General features: G+C 44.1%; 1 protein-coding gene across 1 annotated transcript; it reads right to left on the reverse strand.

Annotated features, from left to right (window-relative positions):
- Positions 1-1,158: 1,158 nt before the first annotated feature.
- On the reverse strand, positions 1,159-10,971 carry FRRS1L (ferric chelate reductase 1 like). Its single transcript, XM_080582271.1, has 5 exons — positions 9,370-10,971; positions 7,676-7,760; positions 7,054-7,192; positions 2,987-3,233; positions 1,159-2,524 (listed from the first exon to the last, which is right to left on the reverse strand). Exons 1-5 carry the CDS (start codon positions 10,382-10,384, stop codon positions 2,352-2,354), a joined length of 1,659 nt encoding a protein of 552 aa, XP_080438397.1. The 5' UTR covers positions 10,385-10,971; the 3' UTR covers positions 1,159-2,351.
- Between the last annotated feature and the right edge of the window lie 11,689 nt (positions 10,972-22,660).

A 22,660-nucleotide genomic window follows, 5' to 3' on the forward strand; every position in this document is an offset into this window, starting at 1 on the left:
CAGCTCTGACTCCCAGTGGGCTGCCTCGCAGTGGAAAGCAGCTCCGTGTGTGTTGTACATTTACCTTGGTATTATTACTGTCATCTTTAACATACCTCTGAGCCCGGCTCTAGCCAGGCTACCTTGAATCCAGCACTGTATTAAAGAAGTAAAGAGGAGCCCAAATGGGCTGCTATCGTACTTCAGTACCTTTCAATTATTAGATTAGTCTTTTAGTGGGTAATCAGGGAAACGCCTGAAACTAAACCAGTAAATTAAAAGGCCATAAACTAAAGCAACCCTGAAGCTACTTTAAATAGCTGCAATCTCTGAGAAGGAGCTGTGGTATCTCAGCTCCTGCAACTGCCTACACTTTAGCATAAAGGAGAAGGAATTTGCCCAAAAGATTTCTTCACTTCAGCTGGTTGCTTAATATAAAACTCATTAACCATGACTTCAGCTCTCTGCTTCAGCCATTCCAAAGCCTAAATTTTACAGCCATGATGGTCCGAAGTTTGACCTTCCTTATCAGGTGGTCTCCACTACATATTTCATCAGATAATGAGCTGGTTATTCAGCTTGCAAGAGGTAATTTATACTAAGTAAGGCTATTGTATACACTTTTAAAGTTCATTTCCCTCTGAATTCCTCTCTCCCCTCCTGAACTCTAGTCCAGCAATTCTAAGCAAACAAATCCTTAAAGACATCAATGCAAATATTATATATTACAAAGTAATCTTTCTTTTAAAATGGGGATAAGGGGTTTGTGATGGAGACAAATTCCTCTTCAAACCTATTTTTAAATACTTAAAGCATAGGTTTCAAGAATGCAGAGTCTAAAAAAATTAAGTCTATTAGCCTCAGTCTGTGAATAATGATGCAAACCCAGCAAAGCTAGTTACTTTTTTTACACGCTGTGCAGCAACGAAAATACAAAGGAGGTCCACTGTGTATTTTAACAGATCCTACATTACACAGTCCTCAAGCGCACGACATTAGAGAATTTTGGTGCAATGATGCAAGTTGGGAAGTAAGCAAACAACCTTATCCAAGCATATTCAACTGCTACATGGATGTGTCATACGCTCCCTGTTACATGAAGTACAGAAAATCTCCACACAAACTCACGTTTTTTCAGAATATTATATGGCTCATAAAATACATTCTGACACTTTCCAGTTTGATAATATTTAGTGTTCATCTTTACAGTATTTATTGATGATAAAATTTCTAGTGTATTTCCTCTTTAGACCATCTTTTTCTACAGTAACTTCAGTTTAGCAATGATTTGATGAAATTAAAGATACCGATTTTTTATTAATTCCCATCTCTCCTTACAAATAATCTCAATTATACTTCCATTTCTTTGTAAGCACACATCAGCTGCCCATATTCATCTTTAACATGAACAGGATATGCAGGCATACGACACAGAAAAACAGATTTCTCGGTACTACTGCACAACTACTTAAAAACATTATTTACATGTCAGCAATAACACTGCTTTGTCATAAAAAGAGAAAAAAGGAGTTCATCATTGGGAGGATGTCCTATGGCTTGTAGGGAACTTCTCTGTGTTTTAAACTTGCTTTTCCTATGGATGGAGAATTTAAATAACTGCATTCTCCCTTCCCCTTATTTAAATAACTTCATATCTCACTCATAAAAGAAGTAGCCTTTATTTTCAGGAAGGTTGTTGAAACACTGTTGTTATAAAGACATTCATCATTTCTTCTCTATTGAAGAAAATTCCTGTTCATGCTTGATTATGCAAGTTTAGTCTTGGAAAGTACCAGAGCAAGAAAACCTTGATAAATATTAAAAAAAAAATAATAATTAAAAAATGGGATTACTGAAGGTTAGGTTTTAAACTGCAGTGTCAGTATTCTGATCTTAAGTTCAGAAACTGCACCTGGGAGTTGTTCTGTCTGCACCAGAATTACCAAACAGCATTATAATGTTTTCCCAAATTTGCTTTCTGGGAGCAATATGGAAGGCAATTTTGTTATTTGATAAGATGTCCATCACTAGGCTCTCCTAAACACACATACAGACACCTCTCCTGAACACACATACACACACGCGTGCACACACACACATTGATTTTACAAAAGTCTTCTCTTCTTTAAGCGAGTAGTCACAACACTGAAAATATTCTTCCTACTTGTTCACTGATTATTCTTAAATGATTTGTCACCACTCTGCCGCTCAGAAATGGTTACTTCATTCTTCTGAAGAGCTAACTATGTTCAAAAGCAGCGAGATGATGATGGTGGTGTGATATAAATCCCAATAGAAAAACGCATCGTCCATCCGTGTATCCGTCCATCCTGAGAAACTTCCACTGACAAATTCTTGCTACTTTCCAGAGGTCATGGGGTTCCCATCAATAAATAGAAGGTCAGTGCAACAATGAGGAGCAAGCAGAATGGAGAAGAGAAGGTCTGATAGGCAGCTGATGGCATGAAAATATCTTCATACTTGTAAATACTGACCACACGCTCTGATACAGGTGGTGAGTCTATATCATGACGAGTTATAGAACCTTCAATAGGTAAGGGCAGAAAGAAATAATGTCAGGTGCATTTTCTTCTATAACTTTATCAAAGAAATAGGCAGAAAGCCGAGTAATTTTCAAACCTATAGGAGCATGCAATTTTACAATGTCAGTGAGTAGTTATTTTGCTGATTTCTGAAATTAAACATCTGAATAAAACAAATGTAATTCAAGTAAACAATAAACATCCTTCAGAGGAATTCAGAACTTCCAGCTGTGAGTTATCCTTACTTAAATTTAGCTTTGGGAAGCGGGGATAATAGCTACATAGCCAAGAAAACATGACATGTAGGACTCTGCCAGCTTGCTCACCTTCCCGTTTACCTGCTCTTAAGCCTGATGCTGCCGTAATTTTAGTTCATTAAGAAAGGAGGGGGGTCTAGTAAGAATAATGAAAGGCATTATCATATTTTGGTACCTCAGTTGTCGGTAGCACTAATATTGACTTACCCTGAATTGCTGGACCCCACGCAAACAGATAGTACCAACTCAAGTGCAGGTCTACGATCGTTTCCTCTCGGGGAACATACACGGGACGCTTGAATCGACAAGTTACACGATTGTTTTCAAAAACCCCTTCTTCATCTCTGGCAGGATTTCTCTGGATTTCCTTAGCCCACTGACCAACGTTATAGAAGTGCTGTATTCGGACTCTTCCGTTATCATCATGAACACAAGCCATGACATCATCTCCTCCCTACATGGTAAGAACATTTAGGTAGAAGGAAAACAAAGAGCGTCACAAAACATTTCCTCATTTATTTATATAATTTTAACTATTAAAAAAAAAGTCACGGGGCTGTCGTTCACTTTTTCTTGGTTATGTATACACAAATAGTCTTTTCCCAGCAATCTTTCTTCATCTGGACTGAATAGCACAGAGTAAATAGTAATATATACCTACCCTTTCTGCCTCCGCATTTTCTTCTGGATCTTTCTAAGATCCATAACAACCTAATATACATAATATACTTGTAGACATGGTATTGCTCTGACATCACACAATTAACTGATCAGTAGAAGGCTGTTTTCTTCTGTAACATGTCAAGTTCTGGGATCCTGCTTCAGGAAAACTGGCATCCTTGAATCCTTAATGTGTGCAAAATCCACTGCGTCAACATCATGGACAGAAAAGCAATCTAACTTAATAAGATAGAGGAGATGAACCTACAAAGTCTCGGCAAATAATAGCATCAAGTACAGTCTGTCTTTTCTAATCTCGTCATGTTCACTTACAAGAATATCACTTCTCAGCTATCTTAAGAGAAAACACAAAATGTTCAGCAAACAGTGACAGAATAGAGAATACCACAGAATACAAGAAAAGGGTAGTTGACATGTGCTTCTCCCCATAACATAAACAGCCACCAACCAAAGACAGGACAGAAAGAAGTGCGAGAGAATTGTTTGTATCGGTCATTCACAGAAAGATTAAACAGTTGTTGGAACAGTTATGCAAGGTAACTGTCATAATGGAGCACTGTACTGCTTAAGAATTACTATTAATTTTAGGAGAACAATCTTGTAGAGGCCCTAGTGTCAAGGTCCATCCAAACACTGCAAGTTTGATGCGAGGCATTGCACCGAATGCCACTGCTGCAGGGATCCGTACCGTGTTAAATGGAGGTCCTACTTCTACAACGCAAATCTCTCTGATAGGACACGCCGATGACACAAGCAATGCTTGCTAGCACCATCTCTCAGTTCTTTGTTATAGGGGAAGGAGTGGAAAAAGGTGCAGTGCAACTATTCCTATGTAAATCTGTAGAAGACGTGCCAAAAGTGAAGGGAAAAGGGGATGACTAGGTAAAACACATGCTTGAACACTTTTTGCACCTCAATACTGCTGCGGGCTACCTTTACAGCTTCTGTCTTGAGCCTGCCACTGCTTTCCATAACTTATTTTCCACGTTTACGTTTTGTAGCTCTGAGCACCAATGCCTCTTTTTTAAGTACAAGTACTTTTCACAGCTTTTCACAAGAAAAAAAATCATTTTGAACCTCAGCAGGCACGGAAGTCTACAAGTGGAAAAGTGTAATATTATTTGAGACAAAGAAATAGGCCATAGGACTTCTAAAAAATCTAGTGAGAATCCAATACACTTTTTTTTCCTGAGCTTCTCTAGCTATCCAGGCCACAGCATTTGGATTAGGACCTCCAAGGTACAACCTGCTTCTCACAGCCGAGCTGTTTCGATGGAGAGTCATTTTCCCAGTAAAGTCTGTGTATCCCAGGACACCAAAACATCCTGGAAGTTATGAAAAAGATGAAGTCAGCAGCAGAACAAAAGCGGAAGACAAACGCTAGCTGTTTTAGCCTAGCTGGCTGTAATTCTTATATGCATCAAATCAGGAAGCAAAACGTTTTACCTTTTCAACTTTCTTTATTCTTCTTACTGGAAGCTGACACCTAATATGCTGCTGGGTCTGCCTGGGCTGAAACTTAACACGTGCTTTCCAAGGCACAGCCAGTGGGTCCCATGGACTACTGGCACACGCAGACCTTCCAGACACCAAGTGCAAGCACTCTGCCTTCTCAGGCAAGGCTACGGCACACATGCCTCATGGCTGCGAATCACACTTTGTGCTGCCTGCCCAGCAGAAACTCACATTTCTGACTGGGCTGTCTTGCTGGCTGATGTGCCTTTCAGGGCACAGACCGGTCAGGCAGCGTATCTGCACTCCTGAACAAAATGGGGAGGGAGGAACAGAGAGGACACAGCAGGGATGGGGAGGGGATAGAGCCAGGGCTGCACTGGATGGACCGGGCACACAGCCTGAGTGGAACTGGGAGTGAAGGGACAGGCAGCTGGAGTGGATGGATGGGCTTGAAAGGAAGCACGGGGAGGGGATGTGATACCGCACTACACAGGATGGGTGAGAGGTGTGATAGAAAGTTTGGTAAGGTCATGCTAACAAGTTGATAATCGTACCCTTAACTGATCATCTCTTTAAAGTCTGTCTAACCACTGAAATTTAGTGTCTTTGCTTTAACGTGGTCCTGAGGCAGATCTACTGCAGGTACATCAGAGTTACAAATTGGTAAATGATCTCTTACAACTTGAGGCCAAAAGTTTAAAGCTGCTGAGCTGCCCTGAAAATCCTGATGAATACTTGCACTTCTAGGCAACTAAACTCCTCCCAAAATTTAGCTGTAAAATTGTTCCTCACAACATTAAGCATGAACTGTTTCTTACAACATGAACTGCTCTTTATGACACGGAAGACTGCTATCCTTACTGTGCTTATTTGCAGTGTCATAGTAAGGCATAGTTATTAATGAGTGAAAAGCACCTACCCTCACATTCTCTGTTTCTCATTTTGGGTCTCACAAAAGGTTTTTAAGTCAGTGCGAGTCTTCCCGTTGCTTTTTGTGGCTCCTAGCCCAGGATTTCTAAACTGTCCTTTTTCAGAGTACTGCTTCCAACTATACAAAAAACAGTCCTCTCTTCTGACCTGTGATTTAGTACACAAGCTCAGTATTTTCTGATATGCTCAAGAGCGTTTCTGTACATGAACACCCACGTTATGAACTGCACTTTAATCCTTAACATTTTATAAAGATCATAGTCAAACATATGATGGTGTTGAGGCACTGGCACAGGCTGCCCAGAGAAGCTGTGGATGCCCCATCCCTGGAGGTGCTCAAGGCCAGGCTGGATGGGGCTTTAGGCAGCCTGGTCTGGTGGGAGGTGTCCCTGCCCATGGCAGGGGGGTTGGAACCACATGAACCTTAAGGTCCCTTCCAACCCAAACCATTCTGTGATTCTATGACGTCTATTGCTCAGTTATTTTTAAAATCCATACATTTTATATATATATACACTCATATATATATGCTCCTGTTTTGCTCAATGAAACACAATGAAAAGTAAGGCTTTTGAATGAAAAAGTAAGTACAGGAATAAGCATAAAACCACGCCCAGTAAAATCCAGGAGAGACAGAAGAAGGAATTTTAACAAGATTGCTTTCTAGAGCATGCATATTTACATGAGTAGCAGCCATTTTTTCACACCTTTGTGGCTTTCCTAGAACACACAGGCATGAAAGAAGAAAAGAAGAACAAAATCCAAAGTCTAGCAGTGAAAACCATATTTGTACCTCTGAAAGTGAAAGATTTACTGAAGAATAAAACTATTTGCTATTTGGTTTTGGATGCACCTTTTCTCCAAGTAACACTGAAATGAAATGCAACAGGACATCCCCACGTGAGCTGGCTTATGTCTGAGGGCTTTTCTAATAAAAAGACAAAAAGCTACTAACATTCAGACAGTCAGAGCTAACCTAAAATGCTCTTGTAATATTTAGTTAAGAAGGGAAAGGACATGTCAGTAAGGATGAGGCAGTTTTTTGGGAGACAGCAGACTTGGCTCCTGCTCCCAGATGGCTAATGAATGGTGCTTTGTTGTCAGCAAGTCAGTTCTTCCGTATATGCTCTGTCTCTGACAGATAAAATACAAACCATTTATAGAATAGCATGTGAAAGTGTGTACATTGTCAACATGAAGAGTCTTACCATTTTCTTGTCTGAAGAAAATCCCACTGCCACCCAGCCATCGGTATCAGCGCTCAACTCAAATTCAACATCAGCTCCTATCCTACGGTAACTCAGGAAATAGTCACAGGTCTCTGCATTACATCCAGGTTTACCATACCTAAAGGGAATTGGAAATACATCTAACTTTTCTTTTTAATTTCCTGCTATGGAGCTTGATTATGTTTATGCAAGAAAATCTAAAAGAATGTATTTTGGTATAATGGCAGTAAAACAGTTATTATGCTATACTGAAGCAGTACCATTAATTGCTCACAAGTATTACTTTTTTACAGTAAGAACATACAACATTTAATCATTATGGCAAGCAATTAACTACACATATCACCCTGTAGTCCTTCTGAGGCCTTCTTTTGTAAATGCCTCATGAAAATGTAAGAAACATGAAACAATCTAGTCTGTAGCTATGACGTATGTACTTAAATAATTGTTTCCTCAAATAATATAGTCCATAATTACGAAGTATGTTCTCAAATAATAGCCTTTTTTTTTTAAATGAATATAGAAAATTGGCCAAACTCTCAAATGCGATCAGTCAGCATTTGCAAACGTAAAGGTACCTGCATTTTTATCTCAGACTGACCTGAAGCATCCCTTAGTTTTTCCACAGTCATCCACTCTGATTTTTGCAAATGGATCCACAGGAGGTGCAGTAGGGAAAGGGTAACCTGTATAATGAGAACAAACCATTACCAAATAAAATACAAGGAGTAAAAAGCAGTAACACTGAAGAGAATGGGTTCCAATAGCATTTACTTCACTAATAACCGAGCTGTACTGATGAGGGACTACTTTGTCACATGTACAATCCCTCAATCAGAGGGTCCTGGTACCAATGTAATGGAGAGAAACGAAAACAAAATTTTCTCAGGTTTGCAATGAAGAAGGACGCTGGAGCATGGCTTTGCTGCAGTGAGGGTGAGAGGTCTTTCACAGACAATGTTTCGTTATGGCAGCATGAACACAGAGTGAGGCAGTCAACTCATGAGTAGGGATCTCCAGTGAGCTACCTCTTTGTGCACTCCTAGACCCCTTGGGAAATCTGTAAGAGAACTATATCTGACTCCTTAGCCACAAATGACGGTACTAAGTGTAAATTCAGGGCACCAGACTCAGAGCTGTAGGAATGGATGCTGAAAGGGCCTTACAATACATTCTCCTTTCAAAAGTAAATAAAACATGCATTGAATTAGAAGGTAAGAGTATCAAAACTGGGAACTGCCTGCAGTGATGACCTGCAATCACCTGTGAACTAAGACACAGAAAAGCCAGACAATGAAGGATTTATGACTCTGGGCAATCACTTATCTGCTCTACAATAATACACTAAAGAGACAGTGACACATCGGCAAACAGACCTCTCCTCTCTTGGCTTGTAGAGGTTAGGCTTTGATCCATAACCCTTGGTATTTTTATATTATTTTACTTAGCCAACTGCAAAACAAATGGCTAGTTGAGAAATTATAAAGTCCCCTGGAAGTTGCACGGTTGCATGGCCGCAGTATCCGCAGACAAACAGGACTGTGTACGCCACACGACTTTGGGCGCTCAATTCTGAGAACCCTGACAGAAAACATGCTGTAGACAACAAATTACAACCTCCGTTAGCCATACCTGGGTTCTAGGTAAGACAACCATACCAGGGGCCTAGGTAAGACGGACACCTGGCTTAAACGTATAAAGTTGGTAAAATTTCACAGCAGTTAGAGGAGCATCACCACAAGACTGCCAGCAGTACACCCCACCTCCTCACTAATACACCTATCCAACTGCTTTTCAACACAGCCTAGCCACACACAAAACCTGTCCTTGCAACAACCAAGAGCAGCTTAATAATTAAGAAATACAAACAGAAGGGCGAGACGGGGCTGTGTTTCTGCCCACACGCTTCATCACACGGCATTCTGGCGACCCGCTGAAACCCCGCCGGCTCCTTCATGACCGACGGCAGCTCCCGGGCACTACGGGGGTCCCTGTGCCGTGGGGACCCCGCTGCTGTGGGGTCCCCGTGCCGTGGGGTCCCTGTGCTGTGGGGACCCTGTACCGTGGGGTCCCCGCAGGCACCGCGCTCCCGGCCCCGCCGAGCCCCGCAGGCCGCGGCGGGCAGAAGATGGCGGCGGGCGCTGGCCTTCGTGCTGAACAACGCCGCAGCCGCCAGCCCCGCTCCCCCCGGCTCCCTCCCGCCCCGTCCCGTCCCGTCCTGTCCCGTGCCGTGCCGTGCCGTGCCGTGCCGTGCCGTGCCATGCCGCCCCGTGCCGCCCCGTCCCCGCAGCGCACCCTCCTCGGAGAGGTAGCGCAGGTCGTAGAACTCGCTGGCGAAGGTGCCGTACGAGGAGTCGTGGGGCGCCGCCTCGTCGCCCTGCTCCCCGCCGCCCGCCTCCCGCCGCCCTCCGCCGCCCTCGTCCGCCGGGCTGGCGGCGGAGCCGGCCAGGAGCAGCAGCAGCAGCAGCCGCCGGGCGCCGCGGCTCCGCACCGCCATGGCGGCGGCGGCGGCGGGGCGGGGAGGCGGCGGCGCCCGAGCGCGCCGTGATGGGCGGCCGCCCCGGGCTCCTGCGCCGCCGCCACCGGCGGTACCGGCGGCGGGGAGAGGGCAGCGGGGACCCGGGACCCGCCCCGGGGCTGGCGGGGCGATGGGGAAGGGGACGGGGAGGTCCCAAAACCGCCCCCAGGCTGCGCGGCGGGAGGGGAGGGGGCGGCCGGGAGCTGTGGGGTGGGCTTGGTGTCGTGGGGTGGTGTGGGGTAGGGCTTGTGGTGGTGTGTGGTGGTGTGGTGTGGTATTGTGTGGGGTGGTGTTGTGGTGTGGCGTTGTGCGGGGTGGTGGCGTGTGGGGTGGTGTGGTGTGTGGTATTGTGGTGTGTTTGGGATGTGGTGTGTGTTGTGGTGTTGTGTAGTGTTGTGTTTCGTTCCCTTCTGTTTGTTTATGTCCTTTTTTTCCATGATTTCTAAGACGGGATCGCAGAGCACCACGTCTTAACATCCATCCCAGGTAAAACCAGATGCTCCCGTCCAACCGCGCGTCCGTGCTTGGTCCCGTACGCTGCGTAACGCGATGGCATGAGTGTGGCGAACCGGGCAGAAGGAGCGAAACCCTGCCTGGGCCTCCGGCACCTTGCCGGGCTCCTACAGCCAGCCCCGGGCTCGTGGCTGGAAGTCCAGGGTCTGCTCGTGCTCCTGCTGTGCTACCTGTGGGTTCGTGGCGAAACGACGGCTGTCCAGCCCCGTGCTCTTCTCCAGGGGCTGGGTTGCCGTCTTCTGGTGAGGACTGTAATCGCTTTATTAACTTGTTATGCATGATTGAGATTCCCCTTCAGAGAGGCTGAACGGAGACTCTGAAAAACGTCGGGTGTGGGGGGGATACTGAAGAACAAGCCGCGGTCAGCAGCGTTCAGAAAATTAAAAGATCCCTCAATTTGCATCTTTCATTTTTTAATACCGATGACTGCACTAAGTTACTTTTTGATGGGACGCTGAGACTTCCCCAGATCTAGGCTGCATTAGGGGTGAGCTTGTTCCTTCTGGCTGAGCAGTCGCTTGTAGCCCTGGAGTATGCCCAGGTGCATCTAGCAGGGGACATTAATTCCCGTCTGCATGCTCCATCGTCCGGTGTGGCAGCATGTGATTTCTCACCCCAAACAGAGGAACGGCCACATGGGAGCAAAAAATAAAGTGCAAAAGCAATTTTGACCATGTGCCAATTCATTGTGTTCCATAGTAGCCTCTGCAAAAAGCCATGGGCGATCAACACCAAGCTCAAGTACAAAATAATGAGTCGCTTATTCCCCCCTCGCAGAGCTTGGAAAACTTTACTAGGCCAATGGAAAACAAGCAAACAAACAGCAATAAAAAAAAAACGTATAAATCAGGCTAACAGGAAAATGAGGCTGTGGCTTTTTCTTTCTGGCAATAATAAACTCTGATGAAGGCTCCCCATCTCCTTTTGGAAATAGCTACCCAACTGTTGTAATGCCTGTGAAGAAGCATTTGCTCAGCAAGGGAACAGCTGTCAGCTGCGTGCTGTTTTTCCCTCCTAGGAAACAGGCTTGAGAGCACTTTGATGCAGGCGATGCTTCACAGTAATAGTAGACACCTAGGATATTTATCATGTATTGCTTGCACCTACATGAGAGCTATCCTTTTTAAATCTGACAGCTGAGATACTGTCTTTGATTGGAGTGAAGCTGTACTCATTTGCTACGCTGAAGACACAGCTAAGAGCCTGACCCTATTGCGTGTGCCTCCCTCCTGTTAAATCCTTAAATTAAAAATTAAAATAACTCCTGACACTTTTTTTTTATAAAACCTCTTGTGTTCGCCTGAAGGTTGTCCCTGTCACAGAAATCATTCCCTTGTAGGAAGCAACGTCATATTTAGACTGCTGGAGCACTAATGATGACCCTCATTTTTTCACAGAGAAGAGCACAGCGGTATTTGCAGCGAACAGGAAGGTCCACAGTGCAACTAATAGCACTGCCCGTGTGGCAGCACTTTGCACGAAAGATCCTGATGTGATCGAGTAATTAAGGCTGCCATTAAAAATATATATATTAGCAGAGGGAGTCTAAACTACAACTTCATGACCAGTTTTAATCCTTGAATGTCCAAGCTGTCTGAATGTTGTTCTTTTTAGCTTTCATGTCCTGGTGACACTTTTTCTAGATGGACACACACATGCCAGAAGAAGAAGGCCTTGTGGCTCTCCAACACAGAACCATACAATCACAATATCCTGAGTTGGAAGGGACCCCCATGGGTCATCAAGTCCAACTCCTGGCTCCACACAGGACCACCCACAAGCCAAACCATGTGTCTGAGAGCATTGTCCAAACACTTCTTGAACTCCGGCAGGCTCGGTGCCTTGACCACTGCCCTGGGGAGCCTGTTCCAGTGGGAACAAATGGGATTCCCCTTCCTTTTGGAGGGTCAGAGGTCCAGTTGTTTCCACCACTTTTTGTGCCGTCATCTTCTGCCTCAGGGAAATCCAGCAGTCAAGTTGCCTTCACAACTGAAGCGCTTACCCTACCTTGGGCAATTCTTGGGTGCTAGGGCTCAGCCTGGCAGTCCCTTCCCAGAACCAGAGGCTGGGATTATTCCCAGTCATCCCTCGAGGCTAGTCTCTTGCTTCTGCTTGGCACTAAAAACACACCTTTTCCCGGAAGCTCATGCTTTTGGGGCTGTTTGGGCTAGAAATAAAAGTTTCAGGAATAAGTTATGGTTTACATAACAGACACAGGGAAATAAATCTTGGCTCACTCTCTAATTGTGTTGTTATTTGACAGTAGCTGCAGCTCCATACTGACAAGGCCGGGGGATAAAAACCCAGTTGTCAAATGAGGGTGATACGACCTGACTGATGAGGAGAGGACTGGGGAAAGGCCAGTGATGCTGACAGAGCTGCAGAAACCCGTAATGCAGTGTCCTTTGTGCTCGCTCTTTTGGGACTGACCTCAAACATGTTTCCCCTCTGTTTCTGCAGTCAGTTACACCGGGTCCTGCATAGGAAGTCCAGCTGGTGCTTTTCTGCTTCTGTACATAATCTAGAGGGCTTTTGCCATTTGATAGTCCTCTTTAAAAGGCTCAACTTCCTTGCTCAGCTCTTGATAACTTATTACTATTCGCAATTCACCCCAAAAAGCAGAAGCCGGTTGAGTTCTTACTGCCCAGCTTCTTCCTTAGCATATCCATGCCTCGAAAAGAGCTCCTTAAACTTTAGAGCTTCTGGTTATTTCCACCGAATCAACACGTATTGAAAACCCAGTATGTATCCACCAGCACTGACTAACAAAACAACTCATGAGACAGCAGCTTCCTTGCAATAGCTCTGCAATAATCCGAACTGGAATTTGTAATTCATGCGCAGTTTCCTCAAACCCTTACCACAGTCCTGTTCAATATGGTGAATGTGTTTACCGGTAACTTATCTTAGGCTTTTCTTTATTAAATAACAATACATATTTTTGTCAAGAAGTCATTCATACCATGCTGTAGTTAACTACCCGTGACTACCCAGAAACATGCTTGCAGTGCTAGTAACTTAGACTCAGATACAGGAGAAAATACACTAGCGATTTCTTGCAATCAGAGCTTCTTCAAAAGAATCGATATTGGAAAAAATGTTGAATGCCAATTAATAAAGAATATCTTCTATGAGAAAAATAAAATATAAGTGATCCCCTTAGAAAAACAAAAAACTACAGAGGAAAAAGAAGCATGGTATTTCTGAAAGCTTTTAAGCAAAGGAATGTGTGAGCTCTTTGGAGGCATGTTACTGCTTTATGTCTTCTGGACAGGCAAGAAAATATCAACCCTGAATATGTTATCATCCAAATAAAAACAGCTTTAGATCATTAGATCATCTCTTGCTCAGCACTGGTAAATCTTTCTTTTTCTGCCTACACTGAATTATGTATCTGGTCTCGCTCCAAGGACAATCATGCCTCTGCAGCAAATACTGCTCACAACAGCACTCTTTCTATAAAATTAATCTAATGTAGGAAAAAAGCAATGTCTCTTAAGTTACTTTTTTCGAAAGCATAACATGCACCAATCTGGAGACAAGTCCTGCAGTCTTAGACACTAAATCAGCATGAATTTTGCTTCAGCAAGCGTTGAGGGACCTTCACGAGGTATACTAAAATGGTGCAGCTTTTTTTGTGCTAGTTTACATCAGGCAGCTCATTTATTTTCTCCCAAGACTATGTTTTTTTTCTTTTTACCTCTCTGGCACTCTTTGCTACCCCAGCGTGAATGAAGTGCTGGGAGGTAAAGCTGCCCTGAACACCAGATTTGCCAGATGGTGGCACAATGTGCACCAGGAGGTTTTGGAGCAAAACTTTTCACGTTTTTAAAAAGTCCTTGCTACAAAGGGGCTATTTATAGTGTTATTCTAATAAGGAGCCAAAACAGAGCAGCCTTTTATTAGAATTTGCAATAGAGGGCATTACGCTGAGGCCTCCCCGTGCATAAATACCATTTACTTATTGTGCAAAAATTGGCCCGGAGAGCTGAAAATTCAGCTTGTATTAGCAAAGAGCTCATTTAGGTAGGAATGTCTTAAAGAGTTTAAGCAGTGCTGCCTGAATTCAATTAATTCCACATGTGACAATGTCATTTCATTCTAATTAGTTAAGAACTCAGAAATAAGAATTAAAAAAGAAAGAAAATACTCTCTCCTGAGACTCCATCCAGAGAGTTATGGGGAAAGCTTTTAAAGTTCTGCAGGTTGGAAAACATATGTTTAAAACAGCCTTTCTCCAGCCCAGACTCTGACAGCTCTGAGCCTAAATAAGAGTAGTAATAATAATAATAATAATAATAATATAGCCTTGTCTTCCAGGTGAATATAAGTGGGCAAGAGACATCAGCAGAGAACTCTTTGCTTCTCTGTTACATTCTGACCATGTACACATCGTCCACTTGTGAGCAAAAGTTGCAGGAGAGGATGCCTTGCCTCAAACAACCCAGGGATAAAATCCTGGGGCTGGGGGAACTTTCTCTCTCTCTCACGTGGGGAGTGAGGGGACACTGCCACGGGATGCTGGTTGCCCACCATGAGCTCAGAGCCCGCAGGATTGAATCCGACAGTGGTTCCGTGGGGGTTTCAGGAGACCAGAGGCATCCCATTCTGGTTTCTGTGTTCAGTGAACGTGTATAAACTGATTTTTATTTTATTTTATTTTATTTTATTTTTCAATGAAGCTATCAGCCCTTAGCAGAATAGATGGAGCAAGACATGCACACACGTGACTGGAAAACATCTGTAGGACTGAAAGGTTCAGGCTGCTCTGCATTTAAGCAGTAAGAAGGTAAAGGCTTCTCAAGGGGTGGGGTGAGCTACATAGCACTGAGGGGAAATTACAGTACAAATTCTTCCCTTTGTCTCAAGCTTCTCTCTTTGCATGTCATTCTCTAAAGTCATTATCTGTGCTCACGTGGAAGTCAGAGGGTCAGGTGCACAAGTGGATTTGCAGACTTCAAAATGATCTGTTCTTTTGTTCGTATTTAAAACAAAGGGAAGTCAGTTACACTGAAGGCTTTTGGTACAGCAGAGGTATGCTAATCGAGAAGAGTTAAGCCTCTCAGAAGCCTCACTGCAGGCTTTATTAACATCCGCGAAGTGCATAAGAGTCTTTGAACCTTTGATGCAGGAGTGAACTAAGCGTAAAACAATTTACTCTGCTGTGAAAAAATCCCATAGGTCTACTAACGGCAGAATAACAGCCAGCAGCCTTGGCGAGCCTGAAGATACTGTTTTGAAATGTTTGTAAACAAAGTACAAAAAGAGACATTTTAAATATTTTACTTAAGTTATTATTACTATTTAAATTAGCCGAATGTGGTTGTACTTCTCACAACGCCCATGAAGTCAGATTTTAACGTGGCTTATTTCTCCAGAGATGTTAGAATATGGGAGTGTTTTGTAAAACACATATGCCACTCAGAGTGTGCATGAAAACATCATATTTGAGGGTTGATAGAGGGAATTTGCCTCCTTCGGAAAGGATCTGTAGCAACAGTTGCTTCTCTTGCTTCTATTAACCCACAAGGATCACAGGGTTGATGAATGGTTGGCATTTTCTTGCAAAGATCTTTGTGCGACACCAGCAGTAAATAATATTAAACTTACGTTTTCTTGTTTCTACTGTGCAGCTACGTAATATATCCTCAGGTTACTTCAATGTTTTTCATACAGATGCTAACGAGGATAAACCTAATTAAAGAACAGGTATTTAACTGGCTTATCTTCATTTGGCAGTCAGCGTGCACAGAGCAAAGGTTTCAAACAGCCTAAGGTGTATGCTGCGCAATAGCCCCCTCCCTTACGCTTCAAATAAATGAGAGCATACTATGAATTCAGAAACCATTTCAGCGTGTTGTTAACTTGATGCTTTGATTTTTGTTCTGACGCTGTTGCTATGCCAATTTGAGACAGGAAAATAGCCTTTACAGCATTTACTGAAAACAGCGTTCATCAATGGGGAAAAAGGAAAACAGGGGGAAAGGTCCAGACATCAGTGTGGTACTCAGACAAAAATCCGAACTCTTCTGCTCTGACATCCCGTTTTCTTGCATGTGCACAGAGCCCTCTCCCTGACCTTGAAAAATATGCATTGTCAACACCCCCAAAATGTAACAGCAGGTAGCCAAAAGCTGAGGCTTTTATACTGCTCCCCACAGGCAGCAGCGGTGCTCTGGCACCCAGCAGCTTCACCAAGCCCGGGCAGTGCTGGGGCAAGGTCCTTTCTCTTCTTGCAGCAGAAGAGCACACACCCTAAACCCAAATGCTAAAAAAGCAGGTGCGCTGGTGGTTGCTGCCTGTCGCAGACACTGTAAGGCTGCCATCTCAGTTTTCCTCTGGACGTGCCCAAGAGAGATGAGTTTGCCCATTCCCTCAGCCCCCTTGCATGCCAGCCGCACGCTGAAGAGAGGAAATCTGGAAAACTCGAATTCATCAACACCTGTATTTGTAGGAAAGTATCAGCACTGACTATTTTCAAGTGATCAGAAGGCTTTCTTTTTATTTTCAAGTGATCAAAAGGCTTTCTTTTTATTATTTTTTTTAATGTTTAGGGACTCAGAGTTTCTGTTTGATTCTAGCATTTTTCTTGAACTCATGGTATAATACTGTTCTTACTATATCCAAATTTATTCTGTTTGCCGTTGTCCAAAGAGTTTAGCGTCATTAGAAAACTAATACTTTGATACTTCATTTAGTTTTATTCACAGGGGATTCTGGCTTTTCTCCCCCAGTTTGAAGGAAGTTCTCAAAACACAATAAATTCCTGCTTCTGGCCAGCTTTCCTCTGGAAGCCAGGCCATGCTAAAGCTCAGGCTGCCTGCAGCCGCCCCAGCCCTCCACCCTGCTACCCGCACGTGCACGGTGACTCAACGTGTAATGACACAGTCACACATCAGTTTTTCCACTGAACCTGTCCCATTTGACAGCTTTCAATGAATGAAAGAGTTGAGCGGTGTTTATTTTTATCTTAGTCTTTTCTATTCGAGCTCTACTTTTTGGGACAAGGGAACTAGGAGACCTGCGTAGGCTGGCGATGCAGTGCTGGCATTTCAGCTCCTGGGGAAGAAGGGAGCTCTTCCAGTTCTTCCACTGCACCATATTTTTGACACGGACTACCATCCTGCTCCGTTTTGGAAAGGAACACTGTTACAGGTACTGCAAATGAAACATTTAGCAGGACAGCTGGCCACGGGCTCCGGAGACACTCTCATGGACAACACAGGCTGTGCTGACAACTGCTTGCTTAACGAAGCATGGGCATGCAAGCGGAATCACAAAAACAAACATTTACGGCACTTCCTTGTTCCTCGTTTGAGCAATCGACCCTCACACCATCTCCCTATTTCATTTACTGCCGTCCCCGCCATCAGAGCTGCGATCTCCTCGTGCTTCTCTCCTTCCAACCTTCCCCCTGCTGGGGAGGTTCGGCAGGAGGCTGACAGAGGGCCTGAAAGGAGGCTGGGCGCTCTCTGTAATTCCTCAGCATTTTCTCCTACCCCTAGATTTCCTCTTCGGTGCTGGCTGGTCCTCCCTTGCAAGCCCACCCCCTCTCCTCTTACTGCTGCTGGGATTACTGGAGGCATAAAACCTTCCTCTAGCTGTTCGCAGCCTCGATGGGCAGCAGCTCGCCCGGCTGCTTGCTCCTGCTGATCGGGTATGCTGCTCACCCAGCAGAAACAGCAAAGCATATAACTTTCCAGCATAAGAGCCCTGCGGTGAAACCTTTGCTACGTAACAGACATGCTAGAAAGAGCATTTGGATCCATCCATCAAGTGCTTTTTTTTCTCCACGTTCCAGAAGGAGACAATATGATAAACATTTGGGGTGTGTGCAGTGGAATGACTTTGGCTCTGTCTGCTCTTGACTAAGGACTCCCATTTCCTCATGTCAGCAGCTCCTGTTTATGGATCAGTCCCACCAACGTCCATGACAGGGGAGCAGTTCAATCACAGAGCATCATGTCGTTCGTTAGCACTGTCCAGGTTCATTTCTTTCTCTGGCGCGATGGGTGAGCAGGCGTGCTGGTTTCCTAACAGATGCAGGCTCCTGCGGTCCGTCCTTGCCTAGCTGTGCATCCTTCAGGTGAGCTGCTCACCTTACGTGACAGGGGCAGATGCCTGAAATGAATTGCAGGGCAGTAAAAAAGGGAAATGCTCCTGAGTGTGGTCATGTACAGGTCTACAGGACATTGAAAGTGACTCCAGTTGCTCACTGCTTTCCTTTCGTCATCTGATAAAAGAAAGTAGAAAGTGATGACAGGACAACATTTCTGGTATCCATCAGTCGAAAAAACTGGGAGCCTTTGTAAGAAACCTTTTCCAATGATTATTCACACTCACATCTCACAGCACTTAATTAAGACTCTGTCCATCCCATCTTCCTTCCCCCCAGATTATTGCTCAGTCGGTACCACAGGGGGAATGTCTTGAACTGAGATCATTATTCAAAAGCTATTGATGGTTCCTGCAACACGAGGCCCACAGATGAGATCAAGGCTTCGTTGTTCTAGGTGATACAACCATGCGGATGTCATGAGTGCCTGCTGCAGGGCTGGCAGGGAAACGGGACCAGAGATCACAGCGATCTTTGAAATATTATCCCCAGCTGCTTGTTCAAGGATCCGCTAAGCCAGCAGAGTTCCCCGGAGAGTGACGTTACCAAAATCTCTCGGTGAGTTGACTCCACAGGCTAGAAAGGAAGAATAATATTTCAAATAAGTGGACTGACAGAGTTCAAAGGGATAATAAGCATTTAAATTCAACATGAAAGACATCTTCCTCTGCAGAGCTCTAGGATGGAATGCAGCCAGGCAGATAAACTATTTAAAAGCCCCTTTAATCAAGACTATTAACAAAGAGATTTTTGTCTTAATTAAAAACATCCCCCATTCAATCACATTAAAGAGAAAGTGATACAAAATGTAATTTATTTTTCTATCTGAAAATTTTAAAAGAACAGTAAGAACATTTTTCCTTGCAGAGAACCACTGCCTCATTAAAAATTATCTTTGAGAGAAGATTAATTTAATCTATTCCACTGCTCACAGTTTCACTTGGAGTGAACTGTTGCATTCATATTTCAACAACAACAACAACAAAAAGGTAGAAAGCCTGCTTCTTTGGCTTCCCAAATGTTTAATTTTCTGACCATGAGCAATAATGAGACAGGAAAATGTTTCTTCTCAGAAATCTCCTGGGGTCTCAGAAGAAGCTATAGAAAACAACGCTAGCTCACATGTACAGAACATTTTCTTTCTTTGCGCTCTTGGAAGGAAACTGTGCTTCAAGGATCCTGTCCATGCTGTTTAAGCAGACAGGGTATTACCATGCACTGGTATCCAGCAAAGCCTTTCAGCGAGCACCACAAAGGGGAAATGGGGCTTCAGGGCTGAGGTCCAGATAGATTCACCTTGCAAGGGTGAAGAACAAGAAGAAAATGAACAGGACCAGAGAAACCCCTGAAGATTGGCAGCACCAGGGAAACTTCACACAGAAACACAGCTTCTTCATGGAAATACGTAGTCCTTAGCAGGACAAGGGTTGCTGTTCACTTCATTTTCAGCCAGATTTGCAGACCTGTGTGGTTACAGAGGAAGAGCAGCATATGGGACAGGCGTGAAACCTCCCCGAGCCTCCCACACAGTGCTAAGTCTGCCAGCTAAGAAACCTAACCCCAGGCAGGGAAAATATCACCATCTGACAGAGTTTTGCCAGTGTGAAGCAGCATTTCTCACAAGCTGTGAAGCGGTTCAGTGGGACAGCCGTGGTGACGCCGAGGCCAGATGCTGTTGGTATTACTAGATCTGCAGAGGCTGTAAGGGTCATTTGCTTATCAAGCTCCTGTTTCTTTGCCCTCCTCAGTCTGTGAGGTAACTTCTCTGCTGCGACTCAATCTTCCTTCCCTGGCTGATACTGACTAAACAGGCAGAAGAAGGAATATATGCGGTAATATATCAGACATAGCAAGGCAGTGACACATTTCGTTTAAAGTACAGCCACGTCAAGGGGCACTTTACCCTCTCATGATGGCCAAAGTGACCAAATACCCCATTACCTGAGCTGAGGAGCCACATGAGAGCAGCAGAATAACCAAACACCTCTCGGTGAAGTGGAATGGCCCCACACAACCACACGTCTGTACAGCCGGCTTCTTCCATATCCTCCTCAGCCCCACCACATTTGGCCACTTTCAAGTGACGAACATTTCAGCTCTGCTGTGTTGTGGTGGTCACACTAACTTTGTCCTGAGGTAGCTGTCCCACTCGGGCAGGAGCTGCACCATCAGCAGCCTGCTGGACTCTTGCAAGAGTAAGGTTGCTCCTCGTACATAAAATATTATGTATGTATATATTGTCCTATAGACTGTATGGGTGCAGTGGGAAGGAGCATCTGCATCATCACGGCTATCTAAGCTTAAAGTAACCTCTCAAGGTGGCTCAGTCCCCTCATTTTGCCCTTCAGAAACTTGATGACGTACACTAATTTTCGCCAGCATTTATTGCCTCATTTCTTAGAAGGGACAGAGCAGACCTGTGCCAGCTTATGGCAGCAGGCATCTGGCCCTTTCCCCCCCACACCCCATGAGATGTCATAAGGCCTACTTGCTTACTAAGCCCTGAGCGTTGCCTTGTTCTGCTTTGTGTATTACAGACAACCTTTCCTTCAACATAACATTACTGAAGATGCAGAAAAGGCAGGACCTGCCTGAGGTATTCTCATTGTTCCTAGGCATTAAATCTATTTACCTGATACTTGAAACTAAATCCATTTGAGGGTTGTTAGATGGCTTTAGTTAATTAAACAGTTTTTTATTTGATGCTGGTTACTCTTAAATTCAATGAAAAAAAGATTATTTTCAGTATTGTCTCTTCAGATAAGAAGCGTTACCTGTGTTTCCTTATATAACCATCTCTTAGTAAGTAGCCCAGAAAGATTTGTTATTGCCTCTTGAAGCTAAAGAAATGTCAGAGGTATTAAAACATTGACATTTTGTTGCAGTTAGATTTGTGAGATAAACCAGACAGCTGCCTGAAGGCAAGCTACAAGATTACTCATCCGATTTTGTTGCTGTGATATGGCATTGTTGCATACAATTACCGTGACTCACTGCCTCTGTTGTCAAGCTCTACACCAACCGCCTTGCCCCATTTGTCATGGTTATAATGGACTCTACAGAGCCAGCACCAGAAACCCGGAGCTACTTGAAATGTTTGTTTTGATAATGAAATAAAGAGCTTCTCAGAATCCTTATTTCCTTTACCAATGCGAAGTGAAACGCTGCATGTGACCCGTGCAGCAGATGCTGTAAAAAACAGTATTAAATCCTTCAGGTGCAGAAGGTTTGGATAGCTCAGCCATGTCTGAGTGCCATAAGAAAAGATTTATTTTTATTCTAAAAAAGAAGAAAATAAAGATTTTTTTTTCTTCTTTCTTTCCTTCCTTCCACCTCTCCCAGTCCCATTTTCATTTTATTACAGTCCTTTCCAAGAGCACTGAGTAGATGAGATGAAAATAACTTGCCTGGTGCCAGGAGGTCGTCTGTCTGTGCGCTCAAGAAGCCTGTTCTTCTTGCTCACCTACTGTGACCTCTGACTATGTGCAGATGTAGCTCTGTCCTTCAGCTCTGTGCCAGTGCCTTCGCACTTCCCATTGCCCCTGTTTTTGATCTTGCCTGATTTTAGACATTGCAAAGGCAGACAGCAGTTTTTCCACAAGACAAAGGCAGAAGCAGCTTTGGTTTCTCTTTCTTTTGGCCAGGACAGCCTGCGGGATGCCCTGGACTTATTTCCCCAGTTCTCCAGGCTGTCTGAACTCATTGCAGGTCACCGTGAGACAACTCTTTCACTAGCACATTTCTTCCCTTTCTCTGAATATATTATATATATATTTATATATTTTATATATTCAGAGACAATGAATACTTCTGGGAATCACTTTCTTTTTCAGAGAAAGCAAACAGGATAAATAACTTTTTGACAACTGTAAAAAGCAGCTTTACTTGTCTCCATTTTGTGGCAAGAGATGTGCTCTAGCAATACAGCAATGAGATTTGGCTGATGGTGTCATGACTGCTCCCCTAACCCATGATCTGGCTGGGCAGACAAAGCAGTGCAAAAGCAGAGGCCTGAGAAACATTAGGAAACACTTTTCCTCAAATTCCCAGATTTGAATTACAATTAATTTTAGGAACAAAAAGCCTACCACCACCATCTCTGCAGTCTTCTTAGAGTAGGAAAACTCTTCTCAAAATCCAGCAAGACATTGCTGTCTCCTCACTGGCTCTGTTCTTGGTGTTCTTGGTGTTTCCACTGGGTTGTGCAAAGGTTCAGAACAGTACTGTAAAACTCAGAGAAACAGCAACAACATCAGTAGGGGGCCCTCTACATCAATATACCATGCATTTTTCCTTTCTTTCAGCTGGAGGTGAGCACATCAGTTCAAAGCCAGATGTCCTCCCAAGAGCATGCTTGAATGTTCTGACTGCTATTTGATAAGGGAGATGGGGGAAACACACAAAACAATAAAAACAGCTCCAAAGCTACCAACCTACTG

The sequence above is a fragment of the Anser brachyrhynchus genome (assembly GCF_964034855.1).
Source record: "Anser brachyrhynchus genome assembly, chromosome: 2".
Classification (NCBI taxonomy): Eukaryota; Metazoa; Chordata; class Aves; order Anseriformes; family Anatidae; genus Anser; species Anser brachyrhynchus.

Coding starts and splice junctions, on each gene's coding strand:
- FRRS1L (XM_080582271.1), bottom strand. CDS start 10,384: ATGCATAACAAGTTAATAAAGCGATTACAGTCCTCACCAGAAGACGGC. Junction 7,761..9,369: donor GCGCTACCTCTCCGAGGAGG/GTGCGCTGCGGG, acceptor CTCATTATACAG/GTTACCCTTTCCCTACTGCA. Junction 3,234..7,053: donor TTTCTTCAGACAAGAAAATG/GTAAGACTCTTC, acceptor CTTACCATGTAG/GGAGGAGATGATGTCATGGC.